General features: G+C 42.3%; 3 protein-coding genes across 4 annotated transcripts; all 3 read right to left on the reverse strand.

The window, feature by feature from the left end:
• Positions 1–1,685: 1,685 nt before the first annotated feature.
• On the reverse strand, positions 1,686–2,558 carry LOC108150188. Of its 2 annotated transcripts, none has more exons than XM_017278194.2 (2): positions 2,436–2,558; positions 1,686–2,368 (listed from the first exon to the last, which is right to left on the reverse strand). In XM_017278194.2, exon 2 carries the CDS (start codon positions 2,320–2,322, stop codon positions 1,810–1,812), a length of 513 nt encoding a protein of 170 aa, XP_017133683.1. In that variant the 5' UTR covers positions 2,323–2,368; positions 2,436–2,558; the 3' UTR covers positions 1,686–1,809. The 2 variants fall into 2 exon arrangements, with proteins under 2 accessions (XP_017133683.1, XP_017133692.1); XM_017278203.2 differs by having other exon boundaries at positions 1,686–2,371.
• A 2,240-nt stretch (positions 2,559–4,798) lies between these two features.
• Positions 4,799–5,841, reverse strand: LOC108150230. The gene is made up of 3 exons (XM_017278280.2): positions 5,685–5,841; positions 5,448–5,627; positions 4,799–5,385 (listed from the first exon to the last, which is right to left on the reverse strand). The coding sequence occupies exons 1-3, from the start codon at positions 5,733–5,735 to the stop codon at positions 5,107–5,109; spliced, it is 510 nt and encodes a 169-aa protein (XP_017133769.1). The 5' UTR covers positions 5,736–5,841; the 3' UTR covers positions 4,799–5,106.
• A 6,412-nt stretch (positions 5,842–12,253) lies between these two features.
• LOC108150167 (cilia- and flagella-associated protein 299) lies at positions 12,254–13,159 on the reverse strand. The gene is made up of 2 exons (XM_017278140.2): positions 12,755–13,159; positions 12,254–12,699 (listed from the first exon to the last, which is right to left on the reverse strand). Exons 1-2 carry the CDS (start codon positions 13,058–13,060, stop codon positions 12,304–12,306), a joined length of 702 nt encoding a protein of 233 aa, XP_017133629.1. The 5' UTR covers positions 13,061–13,159; the 3' UTR covers positions 12,254–12,303.
• Between the last annotated feature and the right edge of the window lie 2,703 nt (positions 13,160–15,862).

A 15,862-nucleotide genomic window follows, 5' to 3' on the forward strand; every position in this document is an offset into this window, starting at 1 on the left:
GCTTGCACTGGCTAGTCCGTTGGCTTTCGTAATTATGTATACGTCATGTGTTACATGGCGGCACAATTTAAGTTGAAATGTCTGCCAAAGCTCGGAACGATTTCGGTGAATGGCAAAAGGCGAAAGGGAACAAAGTAGCACTCGTGACGAGCAATTTACTAGCGCTTTGTTGTTCAGCAGGCGGAAGATTTTAATGATGCCACCAGAGGCCGGAGCCGCTGGCATTTGGCATTTCCTGCAGCCAATGCTGATTTAAATTAATTACTGCTAAATATTTACTCTGGCTGCAGACGGCGATCGCAGACGCTGCTGGAGCTGGAGCTGGAGTTGGCCAGAACGGGACAGGCGAAAGCTGAAAGTTGGATGGAAATCGATACGCGTGACAGCGAGCTAGCGTCATAACGCCAGACGTCGAAGCGGCGAGAACAAGGCAAACAAAATTAATTTAATTTGCACACAGTGCTGGCTTTCGTGAGCGTGTCTGCGTGCGAGTGGCTGGGATTACGTTGTATGGAATTTAATGCAATTTAAAACGCATCAATTTCCGTGATGCGCTGCAGCGGACATTGTCATGTCCTGGCAAAGGCGGACCATGGAAATATCCCCGCACGCACACACGACGCCGGCAAATGCTGTTTAAGCTGCAACAATAAAGTCGAATCACAGGATGCATCTGCGCCTGCATCCGCTACCTTTCGATGTCCGTGTCGCCTTCTCCACGTGGCCGTGGCCAAACTTCTGACGCCCTGCTTTCGGATATTCGCATACATCCTTACGGACTTCTCGGCACTCGCTTAATTAATGATAAATATTGCCCAGAGCCGGCACGCAATTCCCCCACGGCGCTGTCATCGAGTGTTCGGCCCGACAAAAGCCGGATAACAACTCAATTGGCTGCTAACCCAATCACCGGCATATTCGGTTGACCGTGGTTCATTAGCCAGAGTGTTCGGTGCGGTTCCTCGAAATCTCCTCAGGTAAAGGCTTTGATCTGCCGACTTTAAGGCTGCTTGTTTTCAGCCAGAGTTTGTCTGCCCCTGGAATGTTTTGCTTCAGCTGGCCAGCACGGTCCGGGAATTTGCTGCTATGTTGCATGCAACAACTTTGACTTGGCCGAAGAGTTTATAAAATATTTCCTTGTTTTTCCCAAGTTGCATGCCGGGTCTGAGAAAAATGGCTTAGCAGCAAACTATCTTAAAAGTTATTTCCGTCGAATAATAGGAATAATTATGGACTAACTTTCATAAGACAAGCCCATATTTGGCTGTATAAAAAATGCAAGGCAAGTTTAAAATTAAACATTAAAAAATTTTGAATGTAACATTGTTTTTCACAATAAAAACTTACTTTTAATACACTAAAAACATAATATAATTATTTATAAATTTAATTGGTTTATCCAGTAGAAAAATTTTAGATTATAATTTTTGTTTAATTTAAAAATAAATTTTACAACACCTAAAAATAAAAATGAAACTGAAAAACACTTTGATTTAAACACAACACCTCTCAGTACCGAAAATATGTAGTTCAAAGTGAATATATTTGGATTTTCCATGATACTTCTCTGGGTGCATATCTGGCTTGTTTGTCTCATGCATACATTTCCAAGACACTAAAACCAAACCAAAATGTTTAAATTGTATTAATTAAGCTATGGTTACAATAAAAACTAAAACACGAAATTAATGGCAAGTAATTACAGAAATTTATTGCGGCCTGGTCGAGCTTATATGCTTTTCCCCTTGGCCACACGTCAACAATGAACTAAATCAGAACAAATTAAAAATAGTGGAATACAAGTATGTCTTAGGTCGGTGAGACCAAGCACCACAGCAGGCACAACAGGATGGCGTAGACCAGCTGGAAGCACCTGAGGAATCGCAGCTGATGCCCCACCCAAGGATGCTGGGCGGACAGACGCGACAGCACGGTGAAGAGGTCCAGCCCCCAGGTGACTTCGTGCCGGGCCAGTCGGCCAGGTCGCGTATCGATGGGATCGTTGATCCTGAACCAGTCAGGGAAAGGGTCGCTGAGGTACATACCCGTGGGACGGGGCACTGAACCCGGCTGGGCCAGGAAGAGACTGTCATTGGAGTCGGCATTGGGTCCTTCGCCGTGGAAGGGCACGATGTCCTCGTGCAGGATCAAGCAGTGCCGACAATGAGGGCACTGCGGAGTGGCTTTTCCACTCAGGCGGGGCCACAGGCAGGTCCAGCAAAATAAATGGCCACAGATGGTGATCACACCTCCACGCACAAGGTTTTGGCACACATTGCATTTATAGGGCACCAGGAATCTATGCCAGAACACACTGCACATGGTTAAATTGGAAACATTCACCTGCCAGTCCTTCGAAGCCTCTGCTCTGCTAGAAAATGTGTACAGAAGACATTACAATACAAATTACTTCCCGATCTCTTCACCATGAATACCGTGTTCAGGTTGAAATTCCGCTCCTGGATCCTCTAGATCTGATTTGTGTTGGTCAGGAAAAAGATTATCCAGTTCGCTTTGAATTTATCGAGCATAACCCACAATGACTTTCAAAAGCAATGTTCTACAAACCTAATTAATTTTGACAAACAATTCTTTGCAAACCCATTTTCCAGCTAAAACATATAATTTTAATTTTTCAGCAAAAATCCAATTATTTTAATCATTGGTTAATAAAATACAATACTGTTAGGTATTGTACTAATTTTTGTTTAAATAAATAATATTTGTTGTCTAAAAACTTGAGCCTGCTCATCGATTATTTTTCTCAGCCAAAGGCATTTGACAAGACAGTTTCAGGGATTGAAACTTGCTGGTAAAATGATTGATGAGACTGTACCATCGTAGTTTATGCCTGATTCATTCTGTATTAAACGAAGCCCTGCACTTGGCTTAATGCCAATGGCAATTAGACGAAAGCTGTTGCCGCCCTCTCAGAATGGTAAAACAACAACCTACGCACTGTAAAACGACAATGCCCCGAAAAAAATGAGGAAAATTCGAAATACGGAGCAAGCGCGTTCAGTCGCCAGATGTCCGACATATGTCGGCATAATTTATGCGAACATTGAACCGGATAGCGAGTGGAAACTTTGCGGTCCGCTGCTGCTGCATTTAAATTCTGACAATTGTTTGCATTGTCCTGGCAGCACGTCAGCGGCATTGTTTAATCCCGATTTTTCGCGACATCAATGGGGGCCGATGGCTGCTTGTTAATTGACCCACATTTGTGATCGGAGTACATAATTAAAAGAAAATAAAGCGCGGCTCGAACCAAATAAACCCACAGACAACACACTTCGCACACTTGACAATGATAATAATAATAAAAGTGAACCTGCACAGCGGAATTACATGCTTGTTCGGAATTAAGTAAATAATGATTATGATGGTGATGGAGATGAAAAATACCCTGTATGGGTTCTCCAAGTGTGTTCTAGCTTATGGGATAAACTTGTTTACAAAAACCTTTTTAAAATACTTTAAGATAATTTAATAAATAATTTTTAAATACATATTGAGACACTAAAATGCCTGCAAAACCGGTAGACTCACCCTGCCACAATTAATTTGGCCAGTGAATTGACAACTAGGGGAAAAATAATGCATATTAATTGCGACTTTTTCACGTTTTACCAACTGCCGACATTTATCAGGCATTAATAATTACGTGTTAATACGTGAAATATGATTAAGTTTTTATCAGTTTACATGAATCACTTTCGCACGTTTGCATGCGAACAAGGCCGTTTTATTGGCTTCATTTGGCGACGGACCGCAGCGAAACTGACGTTTGCCCAATCGGAATTACAATCGCAATGCCTGTGGTTCTGCGCCATTTGGCATCCTATATCCCCGTCCACAAAGCGAGGCCTTGCCTTTGCTTTTGCTTTTGCTCTTGCCATTTGCATTGGGGGCGTAATACACTTCGTATACGCGGTGGCGACTCGTTGCGTATACGCAATAAAAAGTGGTAAAGTCAAGCGACGGCCAAAGCGAATGGGACAACCGCCTGCGCTGGCCATTAAATGCAACAATAAATTCGGCAGTTCCGTCTCCGTTGACTCCGTTGGCATGCCCGAAATTTAATTAGTTGGCATTTAATATTTAGCATTTCCACTGGCGCCGCGACTGTCATTCTGCCTTGTTTTCGTTTTGCTTTTTATGTTATTTTTCAGTTAATTAAACGCACGCCAAACATTTCGCCATTCTAAATTGTGCGCAATTAAATTTGGAATTACTTTTAACTGAGTATTCTGGGTAGCTTGTGCGGCAATAACTTAACTGGAAATTTTATTGTAAGCCCCTGCCTTGCCAACTGTCACTTTTGATGGGCAGCCATTGGAGCGTAATTAGACTACTAAGCCACCCCTTAGAAACCATATCCAAATTCCATTCCCCAAAAGACCACCTTGAAAGGCAAACTTTAACTTTTACGCCTGGCAAGTCGCTGCCGCCAAGCCTTTAAGTTGTTGCTTAACTTCGTTTGTCTGTAGCTGAAAATTGCACTGTCTGCCTGTTTCATTATGCAAAATGCAATAGTACACAAGCCGATGTGAAGAGGCTGCTTGTCTTCCTTATGAGTTTCACTGCTCAGACTTATCCTGTGCGGATTGCCTTTTTTTGGTCTCCGAAGGTGCCCAAGCACTCACACATCAACTGCATCCGTCTGATGGCATTTTCCATACTCTATAAGGAAAAGTATTCGCATTTTTCCACTCTTCAGATAATAATATTTAATATCTAAGCTTGAAGGTTAAATCAGCTTGTTTGTCCGTTCAAAATATAAATATATTTTATTTAGTATTCAAAATTTAAAACTATTAAGTATATAAGTAACAAGCGCATGCACAGTGCGACTAAGAAAAGCAATGGCAGAGAGGTCCTTTTATATATTTTTTATATCACCTGCGAAGAAAGCACACAGGCGAAATCTGTGTGTCATGGGTGAAAATATAAAGGAGGTGAGCAGCTCGTGTCTGTCTGGACCAGACGTCGTACGAGTGTAATATTTATATTATTGCAACTGCGGCGCCACATTGCAGCGACATGAAATGTTTGGCGTTGCATGAAAACCAAACCTAATGTGCACTCCCAGGGGAGTGGGACTCATTGCTTCTGCGACTCCACATCCTCCAGCTTCTCCTCGAGACTGTGCTTGGGGCGTTTCTGCATGATCTTAATAACGATCAGCACCAAGGTCAAGAAGAGCAGAAGAATGGAGGTGACCGACAGGCCCAAGCTGACGGTCTTTGAGGCCACCGCAAAGCTGTTTAAGAGTAAGTATAGATCCATGGCTTCCTCCAGTTTGGTGAAGGCCAAGCCTACAAAGAAATAATAGGTTGCGACGATGTTGCAGACCATCATTCCCAGGAGCGTGGTCACCAGCTGCGGAAGGCGATAGGATATTTAAATACTTAGAAAGCCCTTTTGGAGAGAAGACCACCCACCACCATTCGCATGTGCTGACGGGTCCTGGAATAATTCGAGTGGTACATCCAGGTGCTCAGGGCGTAAATCACGCAAATGTAGGAGGTTCCTACGCAGACCACTTGGTGGGCCACCTGCTCATAACTGACGTGGAGGGGCAGGATATTGGCGAAGAGCGCCGCGTTCAGCAGACAGAGGATCTGCGGGCTCAGGGGGGGGGTCACAAGGTCATATGCTCGTACTCAGGTGCAACTAACCGCCGTGATGAGCAGCAATAACGATACGATTTCCTTTCGGGAGAGAATCATAATGGACCTTAAACTGGTAATTTAAAAACACAGCAGCGTTTAACTGATGTTTAACTCAAGGAATTTAAAGGGTTTTTTTCTGGATTTTAAATTTAATGTGGGTCCGCTTTTTTGAGTGAGTATATACAACAATAGAAAACACATATTTTTGTTTCTAAAATTTCCCATTCAAACCAAAGTTACTCTGTTAGATTTTATTTATTTCTTTAGTCTGTAAATACAAAAACGTATTGACATTAAAGCAATCATATTTTAAACTGAAGTCGGTAATTTATATTACATGCAATAATGTTAAAAATGTTTCTGATGTAGTGTAGTGTAGTGTAGTGTAAATTCAGAAATGTATTAGTGTTATAACAATAAAAAAAATGTTATCACTGTTAAATATTTTTGATTTTAATACACACAGAGAATACAGAGCTACAAAATTAATTGCAAAAAGAGGGTAACAACATTTTGATAAGTTAAGCCAAACATTTCAGATACAATTAGTAACACAAAAAAAGGCAACAAGCGTTTAACTATTTAAAATGTTTCAACCCTGTTTTGCACCTTAAACTTTTTTTTTCTGTGCATAAATTTACTTGCTATATTTCCCCAAGTAATATGTTGCTTCGCATTTTCCTATTTAATAATGGGGTAATTATAGAAGAAATATATACTGCAGGCCAATTCCTTTCTAACCGATTGCCACACCTTGTTGCTTTTGCTCCAAGGGAGCTTTTTGAAGCAAGGTCGTGATGGTGTCTTCCTAGATTGCCGGCCTATTTGATGAGCGCAAAATCATTCAGAACAAATTGAAATTTGCACCCGTCGGAGGAAGCTTATCTGCGCAGCACAGGCACTTGCACTGCCGCCCATTCCGTTCCATCCTGAAAGGAACGACAGGCAGCCGGCGCTAATTCATCAAAAGTAAAGGCAATTTAGATACTCATCTAACCGGATATCGACAGCCAGGCAGCAAGGCATCAAGGCAGCCAGGCAGCGTGGCAGAGGCAGCCATGTTAGCAGATACCCTCGTCCTGTTCCAAGGACTCAACCCATCCGTTTCTGCGGCTGCGAGCAGCGCGGAGCGTCCTGCAGACAGGGTTTCATAAAATATTGATGGACGTGAAGTTGGCAGCCCATACTCGCATACACGCGTCCTGTTCCGTGTCTGTCGCAGCCATAAATAATTTGCTGTAAATGCAATCGAGGGGTTACATGGGGCTCGGAGATCCGTCCGTGGTTCACGACGGGGGGCTGGAGGTCGTCCGGTGGGCGGGGCAGTACGATGCTAATGGCAAGGCGCCCGGTGCGAAAGTGTTTCGTATGAATTATTCGCCGGCAGCCAATTTGGAGTCACGTTTGCCGGCACAATTGAAACTGAACACCGACCATCGAACCACCGTCCATAATGCTCATTCAGTGTTGGCGATTGCAGATAACCTAAGCTATATAAAGAGCTAAATAATGAGCTTTGTCTAGTAAAAATAATTGTTTTTCTAAAACTTCAATACTTAGCAGAATAACATACACTTATGGTATTTCATTCATAATTATTAGTTATATTGAATACTTACATAACCTTTTAAAGTATTTTCTTTTCGTTTGATTTTTATCTACTTTTTAATTATTTTATTTAACATATTTTAAGTTATTTAAAAAATTTAAAAAACAAGCTATTAATGCAGCAAATATAAAGGGTAAGATCAAAAATGTTCAATGATTAAGGTATACTTTTCCTATAGATTTTAATAAATTTTAATCAATAATTACAGAAATTCAGGTTTTCGAAGTTTGATTAATATATTTGTCTCCATTTTCTGAAAACGTTTGGGTGATTTTCTGGCTAGTTTCAGAATCTGTGCAACGATGGCTTTTAAAATTTTTATCATTTATCATTTATCATTTTATCAGGAGCTAAAATGGTGGTAATAACTTCACTTAAATTTATATGTAAATTAGCTATGATTGCTGTAAAATTTCAAGGACTTCTTGCTAGAAAAAAGCGCAGCTGGCAGCACTGTGTTCCTGCCCAGAACCGCCTGTCGAAATGGCGTAATTTGTTACGTCTGCCACTGTAGCCAAGCATGTCTATCTTCGGGCCGGGCTGCTTTTTAATAGCCATTCTCCCGCTGGCCGACTGTTGCTCGGCGGTGTTGTTGTGCCTTTATCGCCGGACCGCCCCGGCCTTCCTCCTCCGCCGGCTGGGTAATGTGTATTTAATGACGCCCTCTCATGTACAATGCCCGTATCCGTGCGCCCGTGATCCCGGCCTTGTCCACGGGCATGTCCTCCAGCGCCTAATGTCCAGCGACCGCAGCCATCTGCAGGATAATGCCCCGACCTCTGGGCGACGGGTGCCAATAAAGCTGCGCCTGTTGGCGGGCATTTCAATTTCGCGCCAGCCCTGCCTTTTTTCAATATTTTTAAAACGGCAGCCATAAAACGTGAGCGGTAATGTGCGGACAAGGCAGTTTAATTGTACCCCTGCCCCCAGGACAATCAGCTCCTGCTTGTCTCAGATTATGATGGGATAGCCGTCGGTGTGTTTAGACAATAATTGAATTTATGTCCGTTTGCCAAACAATTGCCAGCTAAGCCTTAAAATACACTAGAAAACTATTGCTATAAAAACGAATAGGTTGTATAGGAGCTTCGCTTATAAGAGCTTCGAAACCAGTAGTTACACATTTACTTTTTATTTATTTCGAATTTAAAATAATTGCAAAATAACTAAATCTTTTTAACAACATATTCTTTTAGGCATATTTTGGCTTATGTATTGATTAGAAATAAATTGAATATTATTTTACTTTTTAGCTTAATCATAATAACATTGTGTTAGGCACTAGCTATACCACACTTTGTATAGAAATATGCATTTTGTAAGTTTAATTTCACTTAATTTGGTCTAATTCTTCATATTTTTTTACAGTGCTCATCTACTCTTATCATGCAAGAGCATATGCAGAAGCCCGAGTGAAATTAATTAATTCGCTACACTTACCTGGCCGATCCAATAAGATGCTTTCCAATGGCTGTTATTGCTGCAATAATAATTCACTTAAGAGGGGTTAATAAGTGCCCTGCGTGTTCAAATGCTTAGCTGAATGGCACTTCCTCTCGAACAATTGCACCTAATTGCAGACACTTCAACTTAGTTGCACATCCATGGCCATCCCACCCCGATATAGGGATTAAACATATATATACATATATATATATATATATATATATATATATATAACCACCCCGCAATGCAATCTCGTACCCTGTTCAATACAGTTTCCATTCCGCTGGCAGCGCAGCAAAGAGAATATGATAAAAAGCAAAGGAAAATTTGCATAAAGCTTTTAACCTAACGACGCGACATTTGCTTTTTATGTGATTCATGGACCTTCCAGCTCATTTTCTTTTTTTTTTTTAGCCCAGAATGCAACAACATAGTCCTCCTGCGAAGCAACTTCCGCACAATTATTCAGCAGTTTTAAACACAACAATCGCCTTCGATGACCGTCGGCAGAAAGGGAAACTGTGCAGATCTGGTTGCATGGCTGATTGCCTTCGGGCCAAGAGGCAGGTTCCTTCGATTCCGACATCGACTTGGTCGCTTAAGCAGATTGAAACAATCTGCGGGGTGGGTAAAAGCTTCCAGCTGACTGGGGGTTTTCTTTGGCTTTCGACTTTCGCCCCGGCTGCCATTATTATTATTCTCCGCCGTCTGCCAGCAACTGTCAGTTGGGTAATTTATAATGAAGTTTCCCTATTGACAGTTGCTGCCGCGGCAGCTCCTGCGAATTCCTGGCCTCCAATTCGCACTTCCGATGCAGTGATTCTCCTGCAGCATGGCATAAATTATGGATTCCGCTCTGATATATCGCCATAAATTGCTTGTCAAGACTGCGAGTCGTGAGTCGACAGGCAGACACGCTGGCTAACTAAGATGCCGGCAAAACAAATAACAATCAAAATCACTTTTCGACCCCAAGTCGATTTATATGGCAAAATCTCGACTCTGAGGCCTTAATCGCTGAGGCCAGCCGCATCATGAGATCGTCAATCGTTTTGATTTATTGCCATTTTATTTGCGCATATCCCTATTTGCCTTGGCCGCAAACTTCGAACCCAAATTTCGGGCGAGGCTATTTTATTGTTCGATGCGATAGCTTATCGGGCCAAGCAAACAGGCAGAGCGCCTCGAAGGGTGGCAAATATCATAATTTTCGCAGGACACGCTGGCTTGTGTTTGCTTTCGTCCTGTCACAATGCCGTGCAGGGCATAAATCTGAATTAAATGCCCTTTTGAGCGGCTCCCAAGGAGAAGGAGCAGGGCTCAACGGCAAAATGTTTATATTCAGCACATTGTCACTTGTTGTGGCCACTTTCTCGGACTCCTACTCCATCGCCGACTCCAACTCCAACTCCGGTCATGAAATTCCGCCGGGAACCGCTGCTCAGTGGCCCGGGCAAATAAATATTAATCATTGTGTAATAATTTTCTGCTGTCAGCTAAATTCAAGCAAAGTATTCATAATCCACAAGTAAGAGCCGCTTTTGACAAATCGCTTGGCGGGCCACTCGCATATATATTTATATTTATATTCAAAGTTGGGCGGCAGTTAAAACGCTTTTAAAGTTGCCGAAAGTTTGGGTGCCGGCGGTTGATTTGATTTTTTTCACCGCCGCTCCCGTTTGTTTTTCGCCGAGTTTCGGCAACTGTAAATCAGTTTGAGATCCTTTGATGTGCTCTCGGATCCTGAGAAACGAGATTGCAATAATCAAAATGTAATAAACAGGCCCTCTCACATCCGCTTTCAACTCCTTGGGTCAAACAAAAATGTTGTTTATGCATGGGTTTGGGTTTGGGTGTGGGTTTGGGTGTGTGTTTGGGCTCCTTTGTACGTGATTGTGTGAGTGTGGCGGCTCCTCATCTTGTCCTTTGTGTGGCTCTCAGCATTCGATGCACGTAACGCATTGTTTGAATTTCATGGCGACTTTATGAGTTTTGTAATCAGGTTTGTGAGCAAACAGACCCAAACACACACGCACCCTCGCACTCACGTGTTAACCTGCACATAAATATTGTTTCTGGTCGTGGCCTCTCAGATGTGGGCGTGTTGACAAGCCGGCCCAGTCGACCGGGCAACCAGGAAACCAGGCAACCGCCCGTTAATGCTAATGAAACCCAAAGTTTTTGGGCCCCTCTCCACGCCTATTAAGCCATTTTGTGGTCTACAAAATCCACTTAAAACGTCTGGCGGCAACAAAATATTTTATTGCATACTTTTATGCGCAGACATTACCTGCACTGCTCCTCGCACCTCACCGATACCAATCGCTAAAAATGCTCAACAATGTGATTTATACACGCTGGAAGCACTTAAAACTAGACACACACTTTCACAATAGACTGTCCACGCCTCCGAAACGCCCCTTTTGTTGTTTGCTGGCACTTTTGGAGCTTTTCCAAGTCGCCAAGCTTAGTCAGCACACAAAGAAAAACAATATGTCACTTGAATTTTAACTTTTTAAGTCCAAATATTGGGGAGTGCCATACGAAGAACTAGAGTTTTGAAATCATTTATATAGGTGTTTAAAAGTTTGTACAACATATTTTTAATTCGGAAGCCAAATGATTTTATTCGGATTGGATTGGTGAAAAAGAAAACAATAGGTATATTAGGATTTTTCTTGAGATCTTTAGAAAAATGTAAGTTCGGCCGGATAAATTAACTAATTTAATGTTTAAAATCTTAAAAAAATGAATTTTTTTCATGATTTTCACAAAGATTTCATGCCTCTTCTTTTTAAGATAAAAATCACTGCATTTATTACATATTTTCCTCTGTGCTGCGCCATTGTCTGGGTGCCAAACAAAAGCCGCTCTGCAGTTGATGACCAGAAATTAACTAAGCAGCAGCAGCAGCAGCTACTAAGTTGGCAAGCATGAAACAATGGGCCAGACTCAAAGACCAGCCCCAGCCCCCAAAAGCAAACAAGTAGTATTTCCAACCCCCAGGTTTGCATGTCTGGCTATCTGCTGTCCACTCCGGAGCATTAAATAAATATTTGCCATGCTCTGCAGGAATTTTGAGACGACAAGCCTGCTTGGCTGAGAAAAAAAAAATTCCAAATATCATATCATCAGCATTTTTCGATAGAGTCGCCCATGGACATGGGGCCATGTGGTTTCGGGGGCTGGGATCGTCCAGTGTTTACCATTTATTTTTTGATTTGGGTATTTTAGGTGTGGATGGATGGGCGAAGGCGGGCGTGCGTGTCCCAAAGAGTGTCAGTGTGTGTGTGTTTGGGTGTGAGTGTGTGGAGGGGTGACCGTGGTGTGTGTGTGTGTGAGTGTGGTTGCTAAGGCAGCAGAGTGTTGACAACTTAAGTGGAATTTTGCTTGCTCAAGCGTTGCAGGCATTAGCTTTTATCAGATGACATTAATATTGAATGAAGGCCAGTTATTAGTCGGGCTAAAAATATACTTTACATAAAGGGTAGCAATTTTAAATCAAGTAAAATTCAATGGATAACGGAATGTACAATTATATTTAAAACATCAACACGAGTCGCAACTCAGTTAGGTCTTCTTGCGGACATGGTGGTCATATAATATCATAAAACCGTAGAGATCGGACTTGATCATAGAACGCCTTACGTTGCTGCTAAATGGATTCTTTTTCGTGGTGACCGTGACGTTCTTGTGATCGCCCTTGTGAATAAACATCAGGCCATGTTCTGGATGGGCCACAACTGTGTAGTTGTCGTTGTCATTGGCAAAGATTTTCCTGGTTCTCCAATCGTAGAAGACAATATCGCTCGGCTGAGGCTGCAGCATCTTTCGCACCTCGAAAACGGCCCGCCAATCGACTGCATTGGGTCCTTTGAACCTGCAGTTGCGCAGACTGGCCTCGAAGTCAATGTAGCCGGACTTGGAGAAACCGCTTCTGCCACTTATTTCCAGAAAGATAATGGTCTGCAAAGTGAGATTGTTTGCAATTGTTTTGATTGATCGCTTAAAAACCGCTTACTGATATCTCCTGTTGCACATTGAGATGTTCCCGTTCGGCCAGAGCCCAAAGAGCTGGATCCGCTCCTGTGAAATACTGACTATAGTATATCTGGGCAGAGACCGTTGGATTCAGCAGCTGCTCCACCTGTTTCTTCACATTCTGGAACTCGTCCTCCTTGTAGAAACTGCGGTGCTCCCGATAGCCGAGCTTCGTGAGGGTTGTGACCGTCTTGTAGGAGGGCAAGTACCGGAAGTCCTCGACGGTGGTGAAGGAGTGCAGATACTCCTGGTAGTTGTCAAACTTGGCAATGCTAAAGTCCGTCATTATGGGACAATATATTCCCAGTTATTATGCAGTGTGAGTACAAAGGGTGTTTCTCTGTGAAACCTGTTTGAAGTAGAATTCTGTGTGATTTAAAGGCTCAAGACTGCTAGGTTTCAGTTGGCAGACATTTTGAATAATTATTTTGTTCTGAGGCTAACCACAAATTACAAGAACTTCATATATGCTCTGCAATAAAATTTTTAAAATTAATTTTAAAACTAAATTGCTTTTAAATTCATTTATAGATTTTAATTTTCTTCAGGGAGTAAAAGCCGTTTACATTTTGTATAAAGGGCGAGTTGTAGTTCCATTTACCAATGGTGGCTACAGCACGTTCTGGCCAAATCCGCAAATATTGAAATAGTTTAAATAATCCGGATCATGAAAATGTCGATTTTGTGGAATTTTTTAATAAATTTCGGTTGAATATGTCTCGCTGTGGCGACTTTTCATTTGGCGCATTATCCAAATACCACAATGGGCAAAAATATGCATACGTTCATTTATTTTATTTGTCTTTGCAGTCGAGCGTGTTTAAATGAGGGTTTGATGTCCGAAAAATTCCACTCAGCACAGAAAACATGTTCACTTCTTAAAATGCCCATGCCATTCACCGAAAAGTCATGAAAGCTGGTTGTATTAAAACCATGCCCGGCATTCCACATTTCTGATATGGAGATGGAAAAGCGGATTGTAAGGGCGGAATTTCGGGGTTCACCAACCTGCGAGGCAGCCATTCAAATTTATCAACACTTTCGCCAATGACGTAATTTCCGCTTCGGCACGCACACATAAACAATCGTGCAGCTGACACAACAATAACAAAATGGCCGACGCGTGCTCAGCGTTTGAAACCCAAATAATTAACTTGAATACTAATTAGTTGAATTATCAATGGGCGGCACTGTAAGCCCGCCACGAGTATTTATTGACATTAAATCGACACGAGCACACAGGGGCATGAACGTCCAGGGGGCGTGGCATTCGATGTTTATGGCCCATGGGCCTAGCCGGTGATATCTAGAATGTGCTTTAACCGCATAAATCCCCATTCAGGCGATGGGCTTTGCCGGGCATTTAAATATATATCAAGTGGCATCCCAGATACCCACTATTATTTACATGGGCCCCCATCAACAACTGCAATATCAGCAAGTTCTCGGCGTGTGTAATTTAAGGCCATGACATAAATCATCAGGACACCCGCTCAGACAATTTTGTAAAACACTCCGAGTGCCCAGGCCCCTTTTTTCTTTTGCTAGGCAGACTTGGCATGTGTTGAATAAATTTATTGTTGTGCATAATGCTGCCCGAGATGGCAAGCGTAAAAAATTGCCATTATGAATATGAAGTGCATTGCGTTTAAGGAGCGCAGTCACTCCTGCAAGATGACTGCTCATAAGCGTGTGCGAGAGTGTGAAAGATGGCGGCGTTTAAGGACACATTGCGTCACCAGTCGCAGCTCGTAATTATGAATATTAATTGCATGCTAACCGACCAAAGTGCCAAGAGCAGAATGGGGGCGTGATCCTGTGCAGCTATGCAAATATACGCAAAACTAATGGCACAAAAACTGAGTCTATGAATAAATCACAGCAGATTAGGTCCCAAATCATGTGAAAAGGGATAAGAACGCAAAAGTGTCCATCGCCCCAAAAGCACACAAACACGCACAAAACCCGAGAGAGCCTAAACAAATAGGACCAAAAAGTATTGGCATAGAAAAAGATACGACCAGAGGAAACACACAGTTCATATCTGCCTAAAATGCAAGTCTTCATTAAATTTGCATATGTCGATATTTTGGGTCTCCCGCAGAGTATCTCAACAATATATGCGAGTGTCTGCAGAGCTTAGAAGATTTCAAATGATGGATGACAATCGGCAGTCCAATTAAAATTTCTTGTACACAACTTGAGCCTTTTTCATAACGAAATTATTGCATAAAGCATTTTATAACAGGCTATTTTAGCTACTCAATATAAGACCATAAACGAAGGACATCCAGACGAAGTAGTATTTTATGGAATTTGGTTTATGGGTCTATTGAATTTTATTTTCGTACTTGCATCACTGGGCTGGCTGTATTTTCTGTAATTATTTGCCATGTGCGTCAGAAAACTTTGCCATTTTTGTGAGCGAGTGCACTTCAAAGTTTATGCGCCAAGTGCTACATGGCGTATACGTAATTTTTCATTTCGTACCCAGATTCAAGGCACTCCGCAGTATGTCTGTATCTAGCACCTCCCTTCGACTGTCATGTTTTACATGCCCCTGTGTGTGCGTGTAGTTTCGAGTGCTCGTTTTCCGTGCCCTGTTGATGTTTAGTTTTTAGACAAGCCGGCAAATATATTCGAATTTTATGCAAATTTTAATTGCTTTACTTTGCGATGAAAATTTACGACCGCAGCCGTGGCAGAAAAAAAATAGGACCTCGGTGAGGAAAAGAGGAATCATCTGCATAAATATTTTAGTGGTGCTAAAATAAATAATAGCCATTCTCGGTGGTTAATTCTCGACGTTGTCGGCAATTAGCCAAGGACACAATTTGCCCCGGAAAAAAATACCAGCAGCAAATCAAGGCGATTTTATTGCCCAGCTCGGATTTTCCTTGGCCAGATAAAAAGCTTTGGACGCACAAGCTCGCCAACAGACCCCAAGGACATGCGGAAAGTTTGAAATTAATTCGCAGAAATCACTCAAAAGGATTGCCAGCATCGCAGCAACACATGTGTCCTTTTGGCTGTCTCTCCGCAGAATTTCCGGCTTTTTCTGTCCTTCCACGATTTTTGGACAGTTGAC

This window comes from Drosophila elegans, unplaced genomic scaffold, assembly GCF_018152505.1.
Source record: "Drosophila elegans isolate 14027-0461.03 unplaced genomic scaffold, ASM1815250v1 contig_476, whole genome shotgun sequence".
Taxonomy (NCBI): Eukaryota; Metazoa; Arthropoda; class Insecta; order Diptera; family Drosophilidae; genus Drosophila; species Drosophila elegans.